The sequence below is a fragment of the Mus pahari genome, chromosome 4 (assembly GCF_900095145.1).
Source record: "Mus pahari chromosome 4, PAHARI_EIJ_v1.1, whole genome shotgun sequence".
Lineage (NCBI taxonomy): Eukaryota > Metazoa > Chordata > Mammalia > Rodentia > Muridae > Mus > Mus pahari.
The window spans coordinates 117,560,850-117,585,057 of NC_034593.1; the positions used below are offsets into that span (position 1 = coordinate 117,560,850).

A 24,208-nucleotide genomic window follows, 5' to 3' on the forward strand; every position below is an offset into this window, starting at 1 on the left:
AAACCCTCTACTTTCTGAGTCGATCCACCCATGGTTCCCCCACCACATCCCAACTCTGTAGGTCCTACCTAGACCCACATTAAACTCGTATCTTTGGTAAATTTCTGCTGCTGTTTAGCTTGGCCATAGCTTTGGAAATGTCCCAATCAGAACGTCCTATTATAAGCAAGAAAACTCATAATGTCCAACATGGGCCAAATGAGCCAAAAGCTGTGATAGCTGAATCAGGAAGAGCCATGCCAACAAAAGCGTCAAGAGTTTAGGAGACAAAAGAAAGAAGTCTTTGTGAACGGCTTTGAGTAGAGCATGCCTCAGAGGAACCCAGAAAATGGACTGAATTTACAGGCAGAATGGGGGTCTGAGTTGGGAGGGAAGGGGGTTCTAAGCAGAGAATATCAGGAAAGAAGTCATGAAGGAGAAAAAGCTGAGGATGCTCTGAGATGCCAAGTGGCATCTCAGAGAGTGGCATCTCAGTGGTCAAGCTTGGTTCCTTGTTAGAAGTTCTGAGAAACAACATATGCACATTAAAATGCATTTGTATGTCAGATAAATCCTGAGCTAGCATCAATAGCTACCAGCCATCTCTCTTCTCTTTTGATATATATAAATGAAAGAATTAATTTATTTTCCCTAAGGTTAAAAAGCTAGGTATATAATAGAGAGACTCTTTCAGAGAATTTCTATGGGCCGCTGAGATCGCTGGGCCAGCAACAGCCATCTGCGCTCAAGCCCGACTACTTGAGCTCAGTTCCTGGAACCCAAGTAAAGGTGAAAGAGAAGAACTGATGCCACGAAGTTATCTTATCCTCTGCCCTCCACACACACACCACAGAGTGCATACACACAGGCACACACACACCACAGCACACTCACATCACCCCCCACACACCATAGCACAGGCACATCACACGCACGCACACACACACATGCAGACATGCATCACAGCACATGCACACACACACACATCACACACACATACCATAGCACATCACACGTGCACACACACACACACACCACACCACATCACACACAGGCACACACACACACACACACACACACACCACAGCATGCACACACCACAGCATGCACACACGCAGACACACACCACAGCACACGCACATCACACACAGGCACACACACACCCCACACACCACAGCATGCACACACACACACACACACACACGCAGACATACACACCGCAGCACATACACACACACACACCACAGCACATCACACTCACACACACACACACACACACACACACACAATTATGAACCACTCACAAAATAATAACAGTTTAACATTTTCAAGAAAAAAAATGGGTTCAATTTGAAGCACTTTATTGCCAACAATAAATTGCCAGTTATGTTACACATTCAATATTAACTAGATATCCGGTTATGTCTTAGGAACGAGCACACGAGAAAGCTTTTCATAATGATTCTTACTTGCAATGCTGGGCTTTCTCCCAATATCCTCTGCCATCTTTCCTATCCTTACAAAAGTCCAGAAAGAAAATAATCATTCTAAGCTGGACGGTGGTGGAGCACTTCTTTAATTCGGGCACTTGGGAAGCAGAGGCAGGTACATCTTTTTGAGTTCAAGACCAGCTTGGTCTACAAAGTGAGTTCCAGGACAGTCAGGACTGCTGAACCTAGAAACCTTGTCCTGAAACAAACAAACAAACAAACAAACAAACAAGTAAGCACAACCATTCTAAATGTTTTATTCTTAAAATTATGCCACATATAAAAGTTTTCAATATTCTTTCTTTTTTAGGTAGATAAGTGTCTCATTATTTTCTCTACTGCCCAACTAGTTTCTTTTAATTTTTTTAAAGAATGAAATACAAGTACTTAGGATAATTCAAGTACTGAAGCAAAATAAACAGTGTGAAGTGTTACATAAGAACTCTGAGAGTCCACCCCCTAATCTGTACCAAATATATAAATCGACCTCAAATCATTGTGATGTTTGTTTTGAGTAGCACAGGTTGGTCCCAAGCTCACAAGGTAACTGAGACTGTCTTGAATTTCTGATCCTCCTGTCTCCAACTCCCCAATGCTAAGATTATAGGCATATACCGTCACACTTGACAAATTTGGGAATTTTCTTTAAAAAAGAAAAAAATGCACACAGTAGGTTGCCCCCCCCACCCCCATCTCTCTTTCTGTCCCGACAGGGTTTTCCTATGTTGTCCAGGCTGCAAGCTGTACTAGAATTTGCTTGTGTATGTAGCCCAAGCTTGCCTTGAATTTATGGTCCTCTTATCTTACTCTCCGGAATGCTGGCATCATCACCCGGTGACACTCACACCTGGCCTGTGTCACCTCTTCATCTTCCTTAAACATTTAGTGGAAGCTAAGCTCAATGGTGTATACCTGTGACTTTAGCTACTCTGTAAACTGAGGCAGGAAGATCACAGTTTCTTGAATGGTTTTGAGTCACCAGGTGGTTGCTGGGAATTGAACTCAGGACCTTTGGAAGAGCAGTCAGTGCTCTTACCCTCTGAGCTATCTCACCAGCTCATGGTTTCTTTTTTTGTTGTTGTTGTTTTGTGTTTTCAAGACACAATTTCTGTGTAGCCCTGACTGTCTTAGAATTCCCTCTGTAAACCAGGCTGGCCTTGAACTCAGAGACCTGCATTCCAGTGCTGGGATTAAAGGTCTGTGTTATCGCCACTCAGATAGGAGGATCACAATTTCAGGGCAAGTTTGTGCGCTTGAATGAAACCAAGTCTCAAAATGAATATTAAAACAATACAAGGGCATCCCTCATCTTAACATGCTTAAATGACACTGCCTACCCCTGCATTGTAGTTAGATGAGATCTAAGTATTTAGTTTATTTAGGTCCCAAAGTTAGGGCCTCTAAATTCTTCAGTCATATCTTCTGTAATATATTCCTTATCAATAACCTGACAGTATTTCATCCTCAATCCTGCAAATTCAAACTCATTGTTTGTTTTCATTTTTGGAGACCAGATACATTTTATATCTTACCCTGGCTAGAAATTGCTATGTGAGCCAGGCAGTGGTGGCACACGCCTTTAATCCCAGCACTCGGGAGGCAGAGGCAGGTGGATAGCTGTGAGTTTGAGGTCGGCCTGGTGTACAGAGTGAGTTCCAGGCTAGCCAGGGCTACACAGTGAACCCAATGTCTCGAAAAACAAACAAACAAACAAACAAATAAACAAAAGCTCTGTGCAAACCCTCCACCCTTCGTTCATACTCCAGGGATTTTGCACTTGGTTTCTGTAAGACTTAACAGATGGGTGGCTCTGTGTTAGGGCACTTATCTGGGTTGATATGACACTCCTGGATCTGGGCAGTATGTTGTTTAATTTTAATCTTTATGTTTCACTCTAGCAACTCTAACCAGTAGGCAGCCACTGGAAGCTGAGAACTCCGGTCTTCAAACTCAAGCACAGAGCGAAGATGAAATGGTACAGAATCTTTAAACTCTCAAAGCAAGCCTCCAGGGACACACTCACCCAACAAGGCCAGGCTCCTAAAATCCCCTCAAACAGCACCAACTGAGGACCAAGGACTCAAAGGGTCAAACCTATGGGGCATTCTTATTCAAATCACTCTATATTTTGTAAACCAGGCCTGATGTCTCCTTGTGGCCAGGCAGGCCTCAGGCTTGCAGTGATCTTGGCTCTGTCTTCCTAGGGCTGGGATTACATTTACCAAGCTTGGCTCTGTTTCCCTTTCTCACTCTTCTGGTCTCACCCAATCACTTTACCAACAAGCAAGACAGCTGCCAGGCCCAGGCCCAGGCCCAGGACTAAAGTCTTTCTTTCATCAGCTACCCCCACCTTTCAGACTGATTTTGCCAAGGGTTTAGTCTTGGGCCTTCTTCAAAGACATTCAGGATTGCCTGACACACCGCCCCTAGTAGAACAATCTGTACCTGTATCGATAAGTGAAATCTTTACACTAAGTCTTTGAGAGTGTCAGAGGACACTAATATCTTAATCACCAACTAGACCTCTGATTGATGTAATAATCTACAGGATTTCTTTTAACCCTGATTTATTTATCCACTCTTGTGTGTGCGGTGGTGGTGATGGTGGAGGGAGGGATAGGGTCTCATGTGGCCCATTATAGCTTGGAGTTTGTTACTTAGCCAAAGATGACCTCGAACTCCTGATTCTCCTGCCTCTACCTCCCAAATGTTGGAATTATAGGAATGGGTTACAATGCAGGCTTTATTTATTTATTCATTTATTTATTCATTTAAAGTGTGTGTGTGTGTGTGTGTGTGTGTGTGTGTGTGTAGGTAGGTGGGGTTGCTTCCGTGTGCAGGTGAGCAGGTACATGTGGAGGCCAGAGCTGGAATGGAGTGTGTCATTCTCAAGATGTCTCCATCTTCATTTTAAAGTCAAGGTCTCTTACCCATCTCAAAGCTCCTATTTCAAGTTTGTTATTTTAGGCTAGCCTTAGACTCACGTAGATCCGCCTGCCTCTGCCTCCCGAGTGCTCACCACCACCTGGCTCACAGAGCCATTTCTAGCCAGCATAAGATATATATTAAAAAAAAGGTACCTGGTCTCCAAAAATGAAAATACACACCAGGAGTTTCCTGTCTCGACCTCGGAGGTAGCCTCACAAGCACGAGCTACTCTGGCTAGCCTTCTGTAGGTTCTGGGAATCTGAACTCAGGTCCTCATGCCAAGCCATTTTTCACAACGTGGTGGCAATACCTCTTTCAGAGAGGCAGAGGCAAGAAGATCTATGAGTTGGAGGCCACACTGGTCTACAGAGCAGTTTCCAGGATGGCCAGGGATATGCAAAGAACCCTGCCTCAAAAAAAAAAACAAACAAAAAAACAAAAAAAAACCCAAACAAAAACAAAAGACATTAAAAACCCAGGGTGTCATTCTGTATCCTTGGCTGACCTGGATCTTGTTACTAAACCAGGCTAGTCTCAAAGTCACAAAGATCCACGTGCTTCTGACTCCAGAGTGTATTAGGATTAAGGACATGCCCCCCCCCCCCCCCCGACACAACTTGTCCCCATCCTTTTTAAGACTGGGGGGCAGGGGAGGCAAGGATGTCACTGTGAAATTCAGACTCACCTTGAATTTCTGGCAACTTTACTAGCATCAATCTTCTTGCCTCAGCCTCCAATGTCTTGCTGGGATTATCTAACTGAATGACGTGCCCTCGCCTCATTTTAGTTGACTGGTGGGTGGGGAAATGAACATCATAGAGGGTATTTTCTCTCTGCTCCTAATGTACATCTTTAAATTAATAGGTTCTTTGCTGGGCTGTGTTGGCTCTGGCCTTAGTCCCAGAACTTGTGAGTGAGGCAGAGGCAGGCAGATCCCTGAGTCTGAGACCAGCCTGGTTTACAGAGCCAGTTCCAGGACAACCAGGCTACACAGAAAAACCTTGTCTCGAAAAACCAAAAACACCAAAAAACAAAAACAACAAAAAAAAAAAACAAAAAACAAAAACAAAAAAAACCAACCAAACAAAAAATCTTGTTGTTGTTGTTTTTCGAGACAGGGTTTCTCTGTATAGTCCTGGCTGTCCTGGAACTCACTTTATAGACCAGGCTGGCCTTGAACTCAGAAATCTGCCTGCCTCTACCTCCCAAGTGCTGGGATTAAAGGCGTGCACCACAACAAAAAACCCGAATCACAAACATTAAAAAAATTAAAATAGAAATAAAATAATAGGTTGTTTATCAGTATCTTTTGTTGGATCCAAATATTAGGTACCTTATTGTCTCTTACTTTATTCTTCCTTTTAGGAACAGAAAATACCATCCTCCAGAAAAATAGGAGGAGTATTTGGGAAAGGTTGCTGTGAGCTGGTTGTCCAGAGGGAGGATCAGCGTTACATTCACCCCTCTCCTACATTAATCTTTTCTTCCTAATTTCACAAGAAGGCAGAACTAAAGTAAAGCAGACAAAGTTTTGGTATTTAGATCAGTAGGCCTAATTCCATTCCTCCTTTGTTCATTAACATCCCCTCCAGGTAGCCAAACCCTCCACCTAACTTCTGCCTCCTAGTCAACCTTGACTTCCCAAGTCCTCCTCCTCAGCATCCTGTCTGCACGTGATCTTACGGTTCCGCGGGCTACCTGGCCCTGCGGTCAAGGTACATCCATGCCCAAGCTGCCCGGTGGAGGTGGTCTCAGAGGATGCTGAGGGGTCGAGGAAGTAAGTGAGGAGATGAGCTCGTAGGACGTGACCCTCACATTCATTTGCCCGGGAGTTCGTTCTCATGCCAGAGAACCTGGCAGATTTTACTATTTCCCAATTGTTTACTCGCCAAGCTTTCGGGTCCACGCGCCTCCCGACTGCGCCTCGCACGCTGAAACTTCATTCAAAGGCCAAGCAGGGAGGCCCACGAGGTGGCGAATGGGCTGGTGGATGACCTCAAGGCCACTTCCTCCTTCTTGGCGCCCTTCCCCCCCGCAGTCCACCAACCACTTTCTTGTAAACAAAACTGTCCCCCAGGGCGAGGGGAGGTCTTGCTCTTCTGCGCCCTCTCGCGCAAAGGGTTAATTTTCCCGATCGCACGAGGGGGAGGAGATTTCCCTGTAGACGAGTAAAAAGCGTGATGGACAAACGTGCGGGCACTAAGACCGCAAGGCATTCATTTCCTCCTACGGTGGATGCGGACGCTGGGAGGAGAGCCCCTGAGCTAGGAGCTGGGAGCAGAGACGCAGGCAATGCTCAACCCTGGATGTAACTGAGAGGCTGGGAGAGAGATCGGCCAGGAGACTGACGGCGGGGCAATACCTAGGGGGGTGGGAGGGGGAAGCAGACAGGAGAGCACTCAAAATAAAAAGGCTCTTTACAGATTTTTTTATTTTGTATAGAGAACACGTAGCGACTCCGAAGATCAGCCCCAATGAACATGTCAGTGTTGACTCTACAAGAATATGAATTCGAAAAGCAGTTCAACGAGAACGAAGCCATCCAATGGATGCAGGAAAACTGGTAGGTGATGCTTTCGCGTGATACTATTCCCGGGAGTACATTAATGTCGGTATTCCCGGTCTGAGCGTGAGCGGAGCGATGGATGGATGGATTGCCGGCAGTAGCCAGCAGATCGCGGAGTTCCAGGGTCTCATGTCTGCAGGAGACTCTGAGGCTGCATGGAAGCGTGCGGTTTGGGGGGTGCCCTGTGTGAGCCGCGGCCACGCGGGCATCTTTGTGTAGATTATATAACGTAGAACATATAATATGTGTACCTGGAATGGTATACGGGAGACAGAGGCATGATACAATCCAGCTATCCCACCTGTGTTGTCTCCCTGCTTTCGCTTAGATTTGGGGGTTCTGCTTGGCCTCCCGCAACTGGAGCGTGCAAGGCAGTGGAGGGAGGACCCGGTCTCTGCTCCCTTTAACCCTCTTCAGCCCGCCTCTCTCAGGTCCTTTCCCTCTCCCCATCCCTCGTGTCCTTCCTTTCTCCTTGTAGTTCTTCCACTTTACTGCCCTCCCTTGACTGCCGCCTCCAGCCTTAGATGCCCAGGGTCCAGGACCCCTTCCCCACTCAGATTACTTTCCGGTTTCATAAAGACATCGGGGAGGAGGGGACAATGAAAACTGCAATAAAAATGAATGAATCCGAGCAAGTGGAGCCACGCCATTATTAAGTTTCTGTGTAAAGGAAACGCCTTTTGGACACACTTCTCCGCGCGGAGCTGCAGTTTAGGTACTGGAAGGCTCCTGCCAGGGCAGTCTTGGAGGTCTTTCCCCAGAACTTCGAATCCGGGAAAACATCTTGTTTACTGAGTTCCTCCGGTCAGTCTTCTGAAAAATCCCCGTGTGGGAGGCGATCCGGTGTCACCTTGCAATATTTAAGAAGGGAGCTCCCTCCTTCTCGTAGACCGTGCGGTGGTCGAGATGGTTTCTCTCCGGTTTAGTGCGAGCCCCCTCGCTCTCCCCACCCCCACCCCACCCCCTCTGCGCAGCGGCCGACCCTCGGGGGGCTTCCGGGCTCGGGGAGGTTCCGCTGCCGCGTGCGAGGGCGCTCGCGACCTGCCTTCCCTCCCTCCATTCATCAATGGGAAACCGGAGACGCTGGCGCTCCCGGACTGGGGCGGGTGGTGGCAGCCGCCCGGGGTTCGCCTTCTCCAGCCCGATCTCGGGCTTGCGGCTCCCGCCCCGTCCCGCCCGCGGGGAGTGCGCCCACCCTTGGCCTTCAGCTTGCGAGCTGGGCCCTTGGGCGGTTTTCCGCGGCGGCCGGGTCGGGCGGAGCCAAGGCTCCCGGGCGCGCGAGTTCGGGCCGCGGCATGGCGGCTGCCTGCCCGGAGGCCCCGAGCCCCAGACCCAGCTTGGTGCGGTCGCCAGGCGTGCTCCTGGACACCGAGGCCGAGGACGCGGGCCTGGGTCCCGAGCGCGATTGCACCCACGGGGAGTCTGGATCGCCCCGTAAGGGGGCGGCCATAGGGAGGCCCGAGCGCTGCAAGAAGCCCAGCCCCCTCGGGCTGGCGTGGTGGTGGTGGGGGTCCTAGAGGTGCACTTCCTCCCGCTGGGGACTTGGGGGGCGGTGACCCGAGCTCAGCCTGCCAACCTGGGACTCCGATCTGAGACCATTTGTCACCGTCCCTTGCAGGGCTCTATCTAGCCTGTCTTCTTCCTCCAGTAGCCCGCTGCTCGGTTTCCTAACACGTTGTCTCTAGCTTGCTGCATCCCGGTTGGGCCTGCCTTTCCGGAGCAGGCTTTCCCAGCCTCTGCAGGGGCATGGCACTCACTCTCTGCCCTTCCCTGCTGCACCACCCTGGTGCATACTGTCTGTTTGTTGCCCACCCCCCCCACCCCCTTTTTCCTAAGGCTACCCCAGGATCATTTCCCGCCTTTCTCCAGACACTCAGTTAAGTGACAGTCACTCTGTCAGAACTAGACAGGTCCTTGGTCCTCGTGGGACTGAAAATATCCCAAATGTACAAATTTCTTTTCCCTTGTTACTCTTGGGCCACTATTAACCCTTGAACGTACTTCTGTTCTTCCTGACACTGTATTTTCGTTATTTTATTTTCCATATTTCTTATTTTTATTTCTTACTTTAAAGGTGGCTCCTAGCACATCGTGGGCAAGGTTCTGGTCTTTTTTTTTTCCCCTGTCTTGATTCTGCAAAGCATTTTTGCAGCGTACTTTGTACATAGCAGATGCTTACAAGGCCCAACGATTAAAACGCTCATTTGGCCGCCAACACTACCTGCTCATATCCGTGCCTGGAGTTCAGCATGCTTGGCTTGGGTTTTGAACGCTGTTCTAGTCACACTGTAGAATGTGTGTTCTTCGCTTCTTCTGATCTTTGGCTTTTCAGCTTTGGGTTGCTTATTACAATGGAAAGGTCTATCTCGTCCCTTCCGTGCTCACCCTAGCCACTTTCCCTGTTCACTTCAAGGTTCCAGTTCCCTCAGAGCCTGATTTCAGAACTTTCCCACCCGCTCTCTCTAGATTCTCCCGAGATAAACCCCCAAATCCCAGTAACCAAAATGTCTTCATCAAAATGAAGGTTCTCTTCTCATGTTGGCATTAGAAGGGAATCCCAACATAAAGGCTTATATATACCCCCTTGAGAGGGGAGTTGAGGGGCTCGGAAACCATCAAGTCTCACCTTCACCTGACCTAGTCACTTAGAATGGTTTGAAATAGCTTCTGGAAGCAAGTAGATAAATAAACCTGTGTGCCCTGTCTTTTGAGAACTTATTTGCAGCTGTTCTTTAAAATCTCCCAGACCTAGTCTAAACAAAGCTGCTAATTGTAGCAAATCTCTAGTGAGCTGAGTTGCCAGGTCCTCTGACCACTGCTGGGGTCGAGGTGGGGGTTGGGGGGGAGCCAGGCACGGGGGCCTTACATTACAGTAGTCTGTATATAGGAACTAGCCTCATTTAGGAGCACTCAGAATAAGGAGTTGGTAAGACCAGTCCTCCTTTAATCCCAGCACTCGGGAGGCAGAGGCAGGCGTATTTCTGAGTTCGAGGCCAGCCTGGTCTACAAAGTGAGTTCCAGGACAGCCCGGGCTATACAGAGAAACCCTGTCTCGAAAAACAAACAAAACAAACAAACAAACAAACAAAAACCAGTCCTATAATGTTTTCTTACCTTAGATACCTCAGCATCCAATCATGGAATGGGGCCCCAGGTCTCCCAGTAGTCTATGTGTAAACTCAGCTGGCTAAGCTGAGACGACAAACTCGTGACGTTTATTGCTGCCTTCATTGTTTAACCTGTTACTCACTGGTCTAGATATGAAATATTGTAGACATTTATTTTTGTAGCAAATGGTTTCATAAGAGAGTAGACTGCAGTGACAATTTCAGTGCAAAGTAGTAAATATGTATTTGGAAAAATCACCCTGTGTGATTGATTTTCTTGAAACGGCCTCCCAGTTAAAAATCACCTGGGTAATATTACCTGATGCAGTTTCTAACATGAGGAAGAGAAAAATGCCTACCTTTTAGCTCCAAATAACATTTCCCGAGTTCCAGTTTTAGACTGGAAGGCCCTTGCATGGATGCTATGAAAGCATCCATGTAGACATTTTGTTCTTTTATGTCCTGGCTGGCCATCACTTGTGCTCACTAACAGCTGACTCAATCCGTAAATGCTGCTGGCGAGGGAGCACAGCATCGGATTCATTGAGAAGGAAACCTTGTCCCCTTGAGCCGTCCGCCTGCCTGCCTGCCTGTCTGCCTGCCTGCCTGCCAGGTTTAGCTAAGTCTGTGGACGCTAGTTGCTCCGGTTGTAATAGCCTGGCCAATGATGATTATCTTCTGATGTCGGCTGACACGGCATTCACCAATAGGAAAGCAGGAGGCCTGTGCTGACTGCTGTAGCATTATGTATGTGGGGTGACGTCACCGAAGGGCTTGCCTAGAATCTCATGAAACCCTCCCCCTTCTCCTGGCATCCTCCACTCTTGCAGCCGCTGAGTGCTTTGTGTACTTTTCTGACTTTCTCCTCTCCCCCTGTGGTGATTTCTAGAAGGCTTTTTTTGTTGTTGTTGTTTTGTTTTGCCATAGTTGTGTTCTGTATTCTAGGGTGAGGGGCCAACACAAATTTATTTTTGCCGAAGGGGGAAAATGGACTTTAAAAGGAGCTACATCATGTCTCTACATTCTTGTGTATGAAGTTTAAAAAGCATTGTAAACCTGTGTCGGCCGTGCACATTTTTTTCCAGTGGATGAGAGAACAGCTTTGAATTGCGGCAGAATTTTTCCATGAAGCTTGGCTGTGTGCATCAGAGGAAGGGGCTGGGAATCCATAGACTCTGTGGTGTGGTACAGGATAGGCTAGAGTTTTACCAGGTGGTTATTAAACGTCACCCGGAATGGGACTGGCTGTCAAGACAATATTGTGTTCCTATTGAGTTCTATATGTAGCTGTCACTTATTTTGAAGAATCAGACCTCATGCTAGCAACATGACTGGGAGTCTAAGGGTCTGACACCTCTTCCAGTGAACTTCAGGATACAGGTGTCATGTATGTTAAGAGAGATAAGATTGTATCAGAGAAGAAAATCAAGGTTCTTATTGTAATATAGGAGGGGATAAAAAAAGCTATGTGGGAACTTTGACCTGAACTTCCAAGTATCTCTCAAATATTCATATGTCTTTCCTGTTCAGGGTCCCAGGTATGAAAGCTGGCTTAATGCAGATGACTTTGTTATCCTGTTACCTGCCTATATGTTTGTGTTGGTTAGTATATGAGGATGGGAGGGGGTTTTTGTTTGTTTTTGCTGGTTTTGTTTGTTTGTTTTTTTGCATAAGGCTTTTTGTTTTGTTATATCGGTAGTTTTTTTTGTTTTTTTTTCCCTCAAAATTGCTGCCTTTCCATTGCTGATTGTAAAGGTGTCACGGATACACATTAGAATTTAACTCCAAAGTCAACCTGTTTTGCATCCAACAGTCACTTTACATCTTTCCTTGAAAAAAGACTCAACCCAAGAAATTGGAAAAATTACAAGAGGGAAGAAGGCATTTACACTTAGGAAGAAATAACCCACCCACTTAGTCATTGACCAACAAAGTCAACTAAAGAGTGGATAGATATTACAGCAAATCAAACATTCGTCCCGTTCAGTGATCTCGATTAAGTTATGTCCAGCGTTTTCTGAAGGATTTTCCGAAATCCCTTGCCTTGGTGATTTCCTTCATCTTTCGAGTATGGACAGTGAGAGAGCTGTGCTGTGGTTTATCAATAGATAGGAATCAGATGCCAGTGCGTCAGGCTTGCCTCGACTTACCCTTTGCTTATCCCTGCAGTCAGCTACCAGTTGTCTCGAGGTATCATCTTCGTTAGGTGAGCTCAGACATTTACTTAGAAAAGTAACTCATGATTCATGAGGACAACCTTGTGGGATCTGCAGGACGCTATCTTTGGCCAGGCCTTCATTGCTTTACCCATGTTATGTATAGGCAGGCACAGATCTGTAACGTTTGCATATGATTCAGATAAGTCCTTTTCAGGTGTGTCTTCTTGTATTTAATCTCCAGTAGTACATTTTACAAATAAACAAGGCCTTTTAAAAACATCTTGCCACAGGGTAAGAGGCTAGGAATTTGGCGAATCTTTTAGACAAGAGCATCCGAAGGCGCAGGCCATGAGAAATCATCTGTGCTGGAGTCTGTGCATTTTCGTGCGCTTTGTCTCCATTGCTGGGTTGAGCATTGGCGATTTTTAGTCTTCGAGGTTTTCTCTTGTTTTTAAGACAGGTTGGGTATATTAATAGCCAAGCTCATCTGGAATTTGCTGTCTCCTTGCTGGTATCACAGGTGTGAACCCCTTTTCCCAACGTGTTGGTTTCCTGGTTCTTTATCCCTTGTGTATTGGAACAACCAGTCCTTTTAGGAAACCTTTGGTCTCACTCGTCTGCTGTTTAATATTTGACATTTGAGGCTTTACTTTGAACACAAGGGGGGGGGAACACCCCACCAGTTAAGCATCTATGACAGCTGCGCAGACATGTATTAGATCAGTTGCCGAGGTAAATTATACATGCTGCTTAGCAGACTGATGGACAGTCACTCGTGGCTTTCAGATGTTTTCATCCATCTGCTTTCAAAGCTTCATGTTCTAGGTTATTCTTTCTGCAGTTGTGTGGAAGCTAATTGCAGTGTTACAGGGAATGTATTATTGACGTGCATGTCATGCATGAGCTTTAGGATCACATTTTAAGTGAAATACACCATTTTCTTATTTCTTTTCTTTCTTTTTTTTTTTTTAAGAGTATTTTTCACTCCTACAGCATTTTTGCCTGAATGAGTGTCTTGAGTACCACATGTCTGATGCCCTCCAGGATCAGAAGGACATCAGATGCATTGGGACCAGAGTTGCAAATGGTCCCATTTTGCAACTTTGTGAGCCAGCCACTTTGTAGCTGCTGGTGGGCCTGCGGGGAAGGCAGCCGGTGCTCTTCTTCACCATTGAGCATCTCTCCAGCCCCTCAAGAGCTATTTCTTTAAAACTTGTTCATTTTCACTTATGTGTATGTATGTGTGCCTGCCGGTCTGTGTGTGCAATCATGTGTGTGCAAATGGCCATGGAAGACAGGAGTCATTGGATCCCCTGGAGCTGGAGGTCAAGGGCATTGTAAACTTTCAGCAAGTCCTGGCCTCTCTCCAGCTTACAAAAGGCATCTTAAAGAGACGTTTCGGATGTCTTAGTTCACTCCTTACTTTCAGTAATGTCTGTCCTTGAGATTTGTTTTCCTGAATTAGGAAGTTGAATGTCTGAGTGAATGTTACTTCTTCGGGTTACCTGCATGCTCTTCTTTGAGGACCGTGTACAGGTGGTTGAGAAGTGCAAATTTGACAGTTATTGCTGTCAGGAGGCTCTATGGATTCTAGTGATTACACATGTACATAGCATAGGCTAAATGTGACTTTAAAAATAATAAAGACGGATATGTTTTTAACAAAAAAAAGAACTTTTCTACAAGAACTTTTTGAGTTAGACTTTGCTAAAACTTGCAGTAAGGTATGACAGAATAAAATTTACAGTATCATAAAAGAAAAAAAAAAGCTAGTTTAGGCACTCCTGTAAATCTAACCCTTGGGAGGCAGAATCAGGTGGATCTCTGAGTTTGAGGCCAGCCTGGTCTGAGTGAGTTCCAGGCCTACAAGGCTACATGGTGAGCCAATTTCAAAACAAACAAACATGGCCACAACAGAAGGCAAATACTATGATTTTAATAAGTGTTAAGATTGTTAAGCTTGACTGTATATCCTGACTGCTTTCACCCAGTTGTTGCTGGGTGTTTTGTTGTTTTGTTTTGATTGATAATAATTATTAAAATCCTCAGGGTTTTTTTTTGTTGTTGTTGTTGTTGTTGGTTGTTCTCGGTCTCTTGGGCCAGGCTGTTTAGCTTCTGCACAGGGATGAAAGGCGGCAGCGATGAGGTTCACTGGAGTAAGGGACTTCCAGGTGAAGTTCAGTCACTGGAACTGAGTGCTTTGAAGTTGGAATGTCAGCGGCTTGTTTTGGGAGGCTTAAAGAAAACAAAGCCAGTGAAAAGATTTGTCCCCACAACTTCAAAGAAAAATCCTCTCTGGAGACTTTATCGAAGCCCCTGGGTGACTTAACTACAGAAGAAATGGGATAGCTGTCTCTAACCGGGTAGGAAGGTCAGCAGAAGGCGCTTTACAAGGAAAAGTATCTTCCAATCAACGTCAGCAATTTTGTCTGAATGTCATGACATTTTGGTATAGAATTAAGGATGTAGGAAGGAACCACTCAGTGGAAGGATGGTAATAACCTCTTGCCAGAGGGTTACTTACTGATTACAACTTTTCTTTCTTTTCTTTTTCTTTCTTCCTTCTTCCCTCCCTCCCTCCCTCCTTCCCTCCCTCCTTCCCTCTCTCCCTCTCTCCCCCCTCCCCCTTTTTTGGTTTTTCGAGACAGGGTTTCTCTGTATAGCCCTGGCTGTCCTGTAATTCACTCTGTAGACCAGGCTGGCCTCTGCCTCCCGAGTGCTGGGATTAAAGGCATGCGCCACCACTGCCCGGCTACAACTTTCCTTTTCAGAGATTTTTAAGAGCGATGATTAATCCCTGCACCAAACTCATACCATATTGTTTATTTATTTATATCATACCAAACACGTTATACAGAAGAAAGCAGGCACTGTGTGTGACTTGCCTGTAGGGACAAGTGGAAAGACAGGCTTTAGGCCTACCTAAGGCTTGAATGTGGGAGGGAGTCACAGGCCCAGGTATCCTACTGCTTAAATATTAATAAGTGTGCAGTCGGTACAGCCATACACCTGAAAAGGTAGCTGCCCCCAGACATTCCAGTGATTTTAGTCAGTGGTCTGGCAGTGTCTCTTACCTTAATTTGCTTTAAGTGGCTCCTAGACACAGCCAGAATAACTGCAGAAACCCTTGTCAGCTTTACTGGGTACAGTTACCATGAAAGCCGTGTAAATGCTTTAGCCACTGCTTGTCTTACGACTATTACTGGTTCCTGAGTTTTAGCACCTTTAATGATACTTCAATTATAGGACGTTGACAGTTTCCTCTAAAACACGGGCCCAGAGATTTGGGACGTTTTTTACGCTTTGGTCTTCATGGTGCTCTCTCTTGCTTTGTGATGTCGCCTCTTCAGTGAGCACAGTTCTAGGCTCTACAGGGGATGCAGGCGGCTGTGCTTTCTGTGACAGGGTTTAGTTGCTGGTTACAGTCTGACCTGCTGATAGAAGCACACAGACAGCCTGGGAATTGCTCGGCTTTTTACAGTGTGGATGCTTTAAAAAAAAAAAAAAAAAAAAAAAATTTAATTTTTTTTCCCCCAGTTCTAAAGCAACAAAAGTACTTGCTATAGGAAACATAAAAAAAAAAAAAAAATCACTAAAGAAAAATAATTAAAAGAGCTGGGGGAAGGGAAAGATGCATTCAGTTCTTATTTAGAAGTAGCCGCTGCTCTTTTATCCATTCGAGTTCTCCTTGCAAGGCTTCTCTCTCCATTAAGGCATTTGATGACACATGAGCCAAGGGCTTGGCATGGTCACACTGTCCCTTGTCTTCCTATGTTGCTCTTTTTGTTTTTACATAATAGATTTTGTTGTGTCGTATTAAAACTTCAGCAGCGGCTACTTCGATCGTATTTGCCTTCTTTTAGGTAAACACCCTCCCCCCACCCCCCATTTTGGTTTTTGTTGTCTTGAGTCATGGTCTCTTGCCTAGCTCTGGCTGTCCTAGAACTTACTGTGTAAACCAGGCTGGCCAGGACCTCACAGAGATACATCGGCCTCTGCAGAGATACACGAGCCCTCCCAGCTCAGATAAACGTTCTTAATGGGTAGAATGTTAAACTTCTAGTATTTTATTAGGAATAATTCGTGGGACATCTTTATATTCATTTTTATTTTAATGAGTGTTTGCTTGCATGTATGTGTGCCATGTGCATGCCTGGTGCCCTCAGAAGTGAGAGAGAGTGTGTTGGATTCCCTGGCACTAGAGCTACAGGTGCTTGTCAACCACTGTCTGGATGCTGGGAGCTAAACTTGGATTGACTTCAAGAGCAGTGAGTGTCCTTGACCTCTGAGCCGATGCTCCAACCCCAAAGTGAGGATGAACATCTTTAAATGTTCATCTATTTCCTCGGTGATTTCTTTGGGAGAAATGTAAGTTCTAAGTTAAAAGATTATGATGTTCACAGTAGGGCAGATGACTAAGACAAGTGGATCTGTTTATACTCTGGCAAGGATGGTCAGAATCTCGACTTGTAACAGGGCAGTATTTAGACTTAACAGTGAAGATGATTCCTTGATAAAAGTCTTTAATAAGTTGGTCAGAACAAATGATATCCCACTGTTCTGTTTTCCTTTTTGTTCTTGTAAATTATGTCTCCTGTCTTTTTCCGCCCAGCTAGTTGGAGAACATACAGTGTGTTAGGGAGATTAGCATGTTGTCCAGCAGGACGTCATACTTTCTTCTCTGGGAGGACTAGTGTGGCCTCTACTGCAACTAATTACATAGTTGGGAGCAAATTAGAACCAGTTTAGTGGCTGGATAGTGTGGCACATGCCTTTAATCCCAGCACTTGGGAGGCAGAGCTTTGAGTTCAAGGCCAGCCTGATTTACATAGTGAGTTTACAGCCGGAGTCACACAGTCACACCCTGTCTTGGAGAGAGAAAGAGAGAAAAAGAGAGAGAGAGAGAGAGAGACAGACAGACAGACAGAGAGACAGAGAGACATAAACAGAGAGACACAGAGAGAACCAGTTTAGTATATTCAGTAAGGGATACATTTTGTATCAAATCAATTGAAACATTTGTGTATATGAGAAGAAGGGTATTAGATTCATCCTTCCAGTGCATATAGAGAGAAGTTGTTTCTTTAACTTCCTGCCAATTTTGAACTTTCTTACTGCTGGGCTTATTTTTCTGGTTTTCATGGGTGTGGAAGGGAGTGTTTCCTGCGGTATCGAACATTTCCTATGGTAGGATAGTGTAGTGGTGAGTGCTCTGCCTGCAGATTCAGGGTGGCTGGGTTTACATTTCTTGCTCTACCTAGTCTCTGCTTTGGTTGTCTCATCTCCAAGCTGAAGATGTTCTTTGCTACTCCTCTTTGGCTTCCAGTTTGGAAAAGTGATGCAATGAAGCTAGCTATCCTCAGGCTGTGAGAACGAACCAAGTGCATTCAGTCTCCAGCACTCTGCCCAGCCCATACATTTTTATTACACAATTACAGTCACCCTCATTGTTTACTCTGTGGGTTCAGGTGAGAAGAGGGAGTCTCTTTGGAATCATAATGCAATTTCTGAGGTAACCTCCGAATGGCTGCTTGTCAACCCTGCCAACTGATAGGTGCCAGTGGGTAGGCCCTGAGAGTCGGGGACACAGCACGCAGGGTTTTAAAGGCACCTGAAGAAATCTATAATCCAGACTTTGGCAAGAGAAAAATATTAGTAAAATTAATGCGGTGTCACCAGAAGCCTTCGCTGTGAGCATTTTGAAGTACTTTGAGAAGCGGTGCTTTTTCTGCAATCCCACCTAAAGAAAAGTAGAAGGACAGTCAATCAATGGACAATGAACAGGATGTAGGACAGTCAATCCATAGACAAATTGCTGATGTATTTTCTATAGAGGACCTGGGATTAGTGTGTATCAAATGCATGCAACCTCTCTGTGTGACACCGAAGGTAAAATTGCTCTGCTGGCCAGGGAGGCAATCGTGACTGAGCATTTGGGAACGGTGACAGTTATAGGCTTTTGCTTTCATGAAATATTTGGTCATTGTTCAAAGAATCTTTTATTTTTGGTGACAGAGGCTTAACTGTTTTTGTTAAATGGACTTAAAATTCCACAGTATCCCATATTAGTTTCTTTTAGTGTTGATCCAGGATAAGGGGGCAAGGGTGTTTCTTCTCTCTGCTTGTTCAGAGAGAGTTTGGACAGGGGGCTGCAGTGGACCCCGGGGCGTGCCTTGTAGCTAAAGCTGAGCAGGGGTAAACCATGTGTTATCTAACTTATATATTATCAGTAGGTTGTTTCATGGGCAGCCACACAGTAATGAGTAATTTAAATTCTTGGGACTCATGGTCTTAATACAGAGTGGAGCAATACTTCATTCTTTTACTCCTCCTGTATCAGATTCATGGACGCCAGGCAAGTGTTCTGCCCCTGAACTATAGCCACAGCAATGGCTTTATTCTTGACTTGATGGTCCAGGTTCAACAATGCAGAACTTCCTTAGGTGGCTTTCACTCCACTTCTCTCTGGGCGGCGCTCATTCCTTTAGATGTTTTGTGAGTTGGGATTCTTTTATTACACATTGATTTAAAAGCTACCAGTCTTTTACGTTTCTATTCCAATCATACTTACTCAGGCAAGACCACTGATAGATATTTTCTGACCTTTCTCTGAGCCTTTTCTTTCTCTTTCTTTCTTTCTTCTTTCTTTCTTTCTTTCTTTCTTTCTTTCTTTCTTTCTTTCTTTCTTTCTTTCTTTCTTTCTTTCTTTCTTTCTTTTGCTTTTTTTGAGACAGGGTTTCTCTGTATAGCCATGGCTGTCCTGGAACTCACTCTGTAGACCAGGCTGGCCTCGAACTCAGAAATCTGCCTCCCGAGTGCTGGGATTAAAGGCGTGCTCCACCACGCTCGGCTTCTCTTGAGTCTTTTCTATTGTTCTTTTCTATTTTGTTTGATTTTTTTTTTTTTAGCCATAACGCTTTATTTATTTATTTATTTATTTATTTATTTATTTATTTATTTATTTATTTGGTTTTCTGAGACAGGGTTTCTCTGTGTAGCCCTGGCTGTCCTGGAACTCACTCTGTAGACCAGGCTGGCCTCAAACTCAGAGATCCACCTGCCTCTGCCTCCCAAGTGCTGGGATTAAAGACATGCACCGCCACCGCCCGGCTTCTCTGAGCCTTGTCTAATGCAGTTAGTTCCTCAAATGTCACTTGAGGGGCCACTGGTGATCAACATAGACACTTTTAAAAATCAGTTGTTGGGCATCTTTGGGGTCTGTAGAGGAATTTTAATCCAGCAGCATGGCGACTCTGACAAGGGATCACATCTGAAGACCTAGGTCTGAGTGATCCAATGGAATGCAGACAGGCCACACACCTTTAATCCCCTTGGCTGGAATGCAGACATACCCTTAGTACACACCTTTCACGTAGAGTTAGTTTGTAGAAGGAAGCAGCAGTGAAAGATTGGAGAAAAGTTTGACAGAATGAGTCAGAGATAGGATATGCCCACCCCTGACAAAAACAGCCCAGGAAAGAGAAGCTATTTAAAGGCAGACATGCATTTTCAAGATACTGGCCAGTCTTCTACAACTCATTGAGGAAACAAAAATATGTATCAGAGAACAACCAGATACATTTGAGCATGAGAAGAGAGCCCTCGGCATGACCACATATATATCCATCCTTCTAGCGGATATACAGTGTGCGTAACAACTGATAAAATATTGTGGCTGGCAGACTTACTAGGAGAGAAAACAGTATCTCTTTATGAATCAAGCCAGAGCAAATCACTATCCACCCCACTCAGAAAGAAATGACACAAAGGATTCCCCTGAAACTGAGGGTGGAAGGGTAGAATCAAATGTGCAGCGGAGTCAGATTGGTGGAAGGACTAGAAAAAGGTTTAACAGTACTAAAAAGTAACGGTAGGTTTTTATTCTGATTTTGTAAAGAAAGTTTCGGCTTACAAGAAGTCTCTGTGTATGTGGATTGCACCTAGTGTGTGTCAGGTGCTGTTTTTGGTTTTATATTGTATTTTTTCAAGCTAAGGTGTTTCTGTGTAGCTCTGGCTGTCCTGGAACTTTCTTTGTAGACTAGGCTGCCCTTGAACTCACAGCAATTGCCGTGGCTCTGCCTCTGAAGTGCGGAGATGAAAGGTGTCCGTGGTGACACCCAGTTTGGCAGTATGCTTTGAAATGAACACATTGTAAAGTTGGCGTTGAGGCCAGCCTGCAGGAGAGTAGAGAAGAAATCTGAGGGGTCTATGAATTACAAACTTCATCCCACTAAAGTGCTTTCTTGGATTGGGGGTTAAGGTAGAGGGGAGCCATAGTTTGGTATTGTATTCAAGACCTTTCTCTAGTAATAAGTTGCATAGTCATTTTATTTATTTATTTATTTGTAGGAAAGGGCCACATTCTTTAAGAAAGGTTAAAAGACATTAATTAACCTTAATATTTTTATCCACCGACTCAGGAATGGATCTAGTGGGGCTAAGGCTCCCGAGAGATAGGATTATTTAATAGAGATGAGAGGTTGGACATAAACCTCTCCCTAGAGAGAAAGAATGAATAGTGTAATTAGCCGAGGGACCTTGTGGCACCTTGGCATGCTGTACACACTTCTGGGATAACTCATTAGCAAATATGTCTGTCTCACTGTAGGGCATCGATGGAGGCTGGATCTAGGGCAGCTAAAATATAAGCTGAGGTGAGGGCTGTCTATGGATTGGCTGGTGTGTCCCAGGGTATGGATCCGGGATGTGTGGTCTGGGTGGGACTATGTGCTCAGCAGCTTCTTTGTGGGACTGCTTGGGGGAAGCAAATTGTTCTAGGCGTTGTTCTGTCATCTGCTTGCCTCTAGACTCCTGCCCCCCGCCACTTAGGGGGAGATGGAGTGTCGCTTCTGAGAGTACAGAAAGTAAGGTTGATTTTGGTTCTGATTTTTTTTGTCTTACGGAGTTAGCCGGAAGCTCTGCTAAATTCAGGGCTCTCTCCTTTCCATCCTAGTCTTTGGCTGTCTAGTGGCCATGCCAAGAAACAAGATGGAAGGAGAGGGAAAGAGACACTAGAAAGCCACTCTACGTCATCTGGGTTCAGTTTCTAAAAACCTGACAGGAGCTGGTGACACTCAGCACTCTGCCCCTTCTCTACATGAGATGAAATACCCTTATTAGATTCCACACCAAGTTAAACGCTCTTGAGCACAAAAAGCAAGCCTTGGTTTGGGAAGGAGAGTGCCGACTCAGTATAGATTTGTTGTCAAAAATAAGTGCTGTGGAGATTCAGTATTAAGGTGAATTACTAGGCTAATGATTCATATACTAATTGAATTAAGATAATTAATGTTTCAAGCATAGTAGACTTGGCTTTTTAAGAACAGCATTAAAACATTGTTTCCTCGCAGGCTAATTTATCCTGCAGTCGTACTTTAATCATTTAATCTGTTCAACATTGTGGCTTCTTTTATGTTATTAAAAGAAAGGGCAGGATTCTTTTTCAAGTAATTTTAAAGGGAAACATTCTTATTATAGGGATTCATTATTAAGGTTCATTTTTTTTTTTTAAACAGCTAGCTACCCCAGAATAAATCATTAAAAACTTACACATCGCTTCATGTTCTATCACCACATTTGTCAGTATTAAAACTACCGCTTATTAAACTTAAGGGTTTCTAACTGGAGTGATTTGTGAATACGTAGGCATAGCTCCCAACTGAAGAGACGGGCCATGTGCTCTCCATCTACCTCTTTAGAACCTTCCATCTAGATTATAAAAAATAAAATTTTCTTTTTGTTTCTTTCTGTTTTTCAAGACAGTATTTCTCTATGTAGTCCTGGATTTCCTGGAACTAGCTCTGTAGACCAGGCTGGCCTCAAACTCAAGAGAATTCCTCTGCCTCCACCTCGCCTCTCCCGCTCCCTCTGCCCTGCTGGGATCAAAGGTATTAAAGTCATTTCAAGCTTGTTTGTTTGTTTATGTGATCACAATATAATTACATCTTTCCCTTCCTCCAAACCTTTCCTCTTTGCTTTCATTCAAATTCATGACCACTTTTTTTTTCAATTGTTACACACACATATCTATATGTTTGTACACTCGTAAATACATAAACACAGCCTGTTCAGTCTCTACAATGTTCCCTGTGTGTTTTTAGTGCTGACCATTGGTGTGCCCTTCCCCAGGGAAGACCATCACTCCTACTTGCAGTGTTCCTTTATTTAGTTCTTTGTGTGGGGTTGAGGCCTTCCTGGCTTTTCATACTTTCCATAGAGTAAGATTAAGCCTCCTTCATTTAAAAAAAAAAATTTCAATGCTGTTGTCATTTAAGATGAGGATTATAATTAAAAATAAACTTCACTAATGACGAGGTTTACACCCTACGTCCAGCAACCGTGGATGCAAACCTTGAGTTTGGCTGTTATAAGATGAGCTTGCTAAGTGGGGTCCACCTGATACAGTGTGGGCTTGCTGAGGGAGGTCCTGTGGGCTGGGCTTTAGCTTTGTTATTTCCTACGGAGAATTCAGGCAAGCCTAAGTGTTTTTATTTTGTTTTGATTTTAGTTTTTGTTGTTGTTGTTTTTCATTACAAGTATGAAATAACACACCCAGGATGGGACGCTTAACAGAACAAACAAAAGGCTCCACCAGTTTCTTTTAGAATTATTTGAATAAGGAATGGGAAGCCCAGCCTGAGACCTGTGATTTTATCCTCTGACTAAAGCTTTTGTGGGGAATATTTCTTATCTAAGCACTTTGACCCCAGCCCTGCTGAAACAGTGAGACAGAGTCTCAGTGGATTACAGGAAGTCACCAGTAGGTACAAGGTGAGACCTGCCTCAGGACTGAGTTTACTGGGTGGAAGGAAGGAGCTGAGTTTTTTCCGCGTTTGCAGTCTATTATGTCTGGGTGTGTTGTAACAGATCTTGTGTTGCCTTTAGGTAGTTAACAGTGTAACAGCTCCATATGTCTCCATCTGTCTTGTTGATGTTCGGTCCCTGGGAAGTTTGCAGTGCAGCTGTCCTCTGAGGCAGAGTTAGAAGTTATGCCTTCGCTGGTCTCTGGCCAGACCATCAGGAGCTTGCCCGCTGTCTTCTTTCAGCTACCTTAAATTACTGTTTGTTTTTTCTTTATGTTAAGATGTATTACTTAGGTTTTCCTGGGCTTTCAGCTGGCCTAAACCACTCAGTACATATACCCAACTTTATAAAATAAAAACTTCCAAATTTATATCTGTGACTATAATGTTTTACTCTGGAATTATAGAGATAGATAGACAACCTTTTTGTTTTGTTTTGTTTTGTTTTAGTGCAAGGGGTACTAAGTTTTAAATGATTAGAACAGAGATGTGTGTTATTCCAGATGAGTAGTTTTACATTAAATTATTTTATTGTTATGTGTTTTGTCTGTATGCATGTCTGTGCAACATGCGTGTGCCAGGTGCCCTCAGACCAGTGAGGTCCCTTGGAACTGGGATTACCCATGGCTGGCTGTAGGTTGGGTGCTGGGGATCCTGCCTGGATCTTCTGCTAGAGCAGCCAGTTCCATCTCCCTCTCCCTCCTCCACCCTCTCCTCCACCCCCACCCCACCCCCTGCCTTAGTGACCTATTTTCACTGATAGATGGGCGTTTTCTGCAATGCACCGAGTTCTAAGAGAAGTCAGAGAACATGAAGTACGGAGGTGACACTGGCGTGCCTGTGTATGGCCCTGTGGGGGCATGCCTAATGACACAGCCAGTGCCCTTAATCACTGAGCCATCAATCATTGCACGGTCTCATGGACTGAGCCCTTAGAGCATTTAAAAAGGAATAAACTGCTACCATTTAGTACATTTTTGCTTGTTATGAATAGGCCTGGAAACAAGAACTTTATAATACATTGTAGAAATTTTGGAAAATATAATTAAGAAAAAAAAAAGAAAGTAAGAAAAAGAAAAAAAGAAAGAAAAACAAGTTACCACCAAAATGGGCCTTACATTTTTAGGACAGATAGTTTTAAAACATTCCAATCATGGGTTTCTGTCCCCTCTCCCCC

The 24,208-nt window shown here is 44.7% G+C and overlaps 1 protein-coding gene and 1 long non-coding RNA gene across 4 annotated transcripts in view; one reads left to right on the forward strand and one right to left on the reverse strand.

Moving 5' to 3' along the window:
- Nucleotides 1-1,332: 1,332 nt before the first annotated feature.
- LOC115063818 lies at nucleotides 1,333-6,579 on the reverse strand. 2 transcript variants are annotated; one of them, XR_003843683.1, is made up of 3 exons: nucleotides 6,448-6,579; nucleotides 5,083-5,188; nucleotides 1,333-1,668 (listed from the first exon to the last, which is right to left on the reverse strand). It is a non-coding gene; the product is annotated as an uncharacterized LOC115063818 (long non-coding RNA). The 2 variants fall into 2 exon arrangements; XR_003843682.1 differs by lacking the exon at nucleotides 6,448-6,579 and adding an exon at nucleotides 6,096-6,187.
- Nucleotides 6,577-24,208, forward strand: part of Elovl6 (ELOVL fatty acid elongase 6) — a 109,343-nt gene continuing 91,711 nt past the window's right edge. Inside the window, exons 1-2 of one of the 2 annotated variants that reach the window (XM_021196184.2) lie at nucleotides 6,577-6,686; nucleotides 6,840-6,960. In XM_021196184.2, coding sequence (XP_021051843.1) covers nucleotides 6,872-6,960 — 89 coding nt within the window. In that variant the 5' untranslated portion in view covers nucleotides 6,577-6,686; nucleotides 6,840-6,871. Of the gene's footprint in view, nucleotides 6,706-6,839; nucleotides 6,961-24,208 lie in introns of both variants that reach the window. The other variant, XM_029537282.1, reaches the window with a different exon arrangement.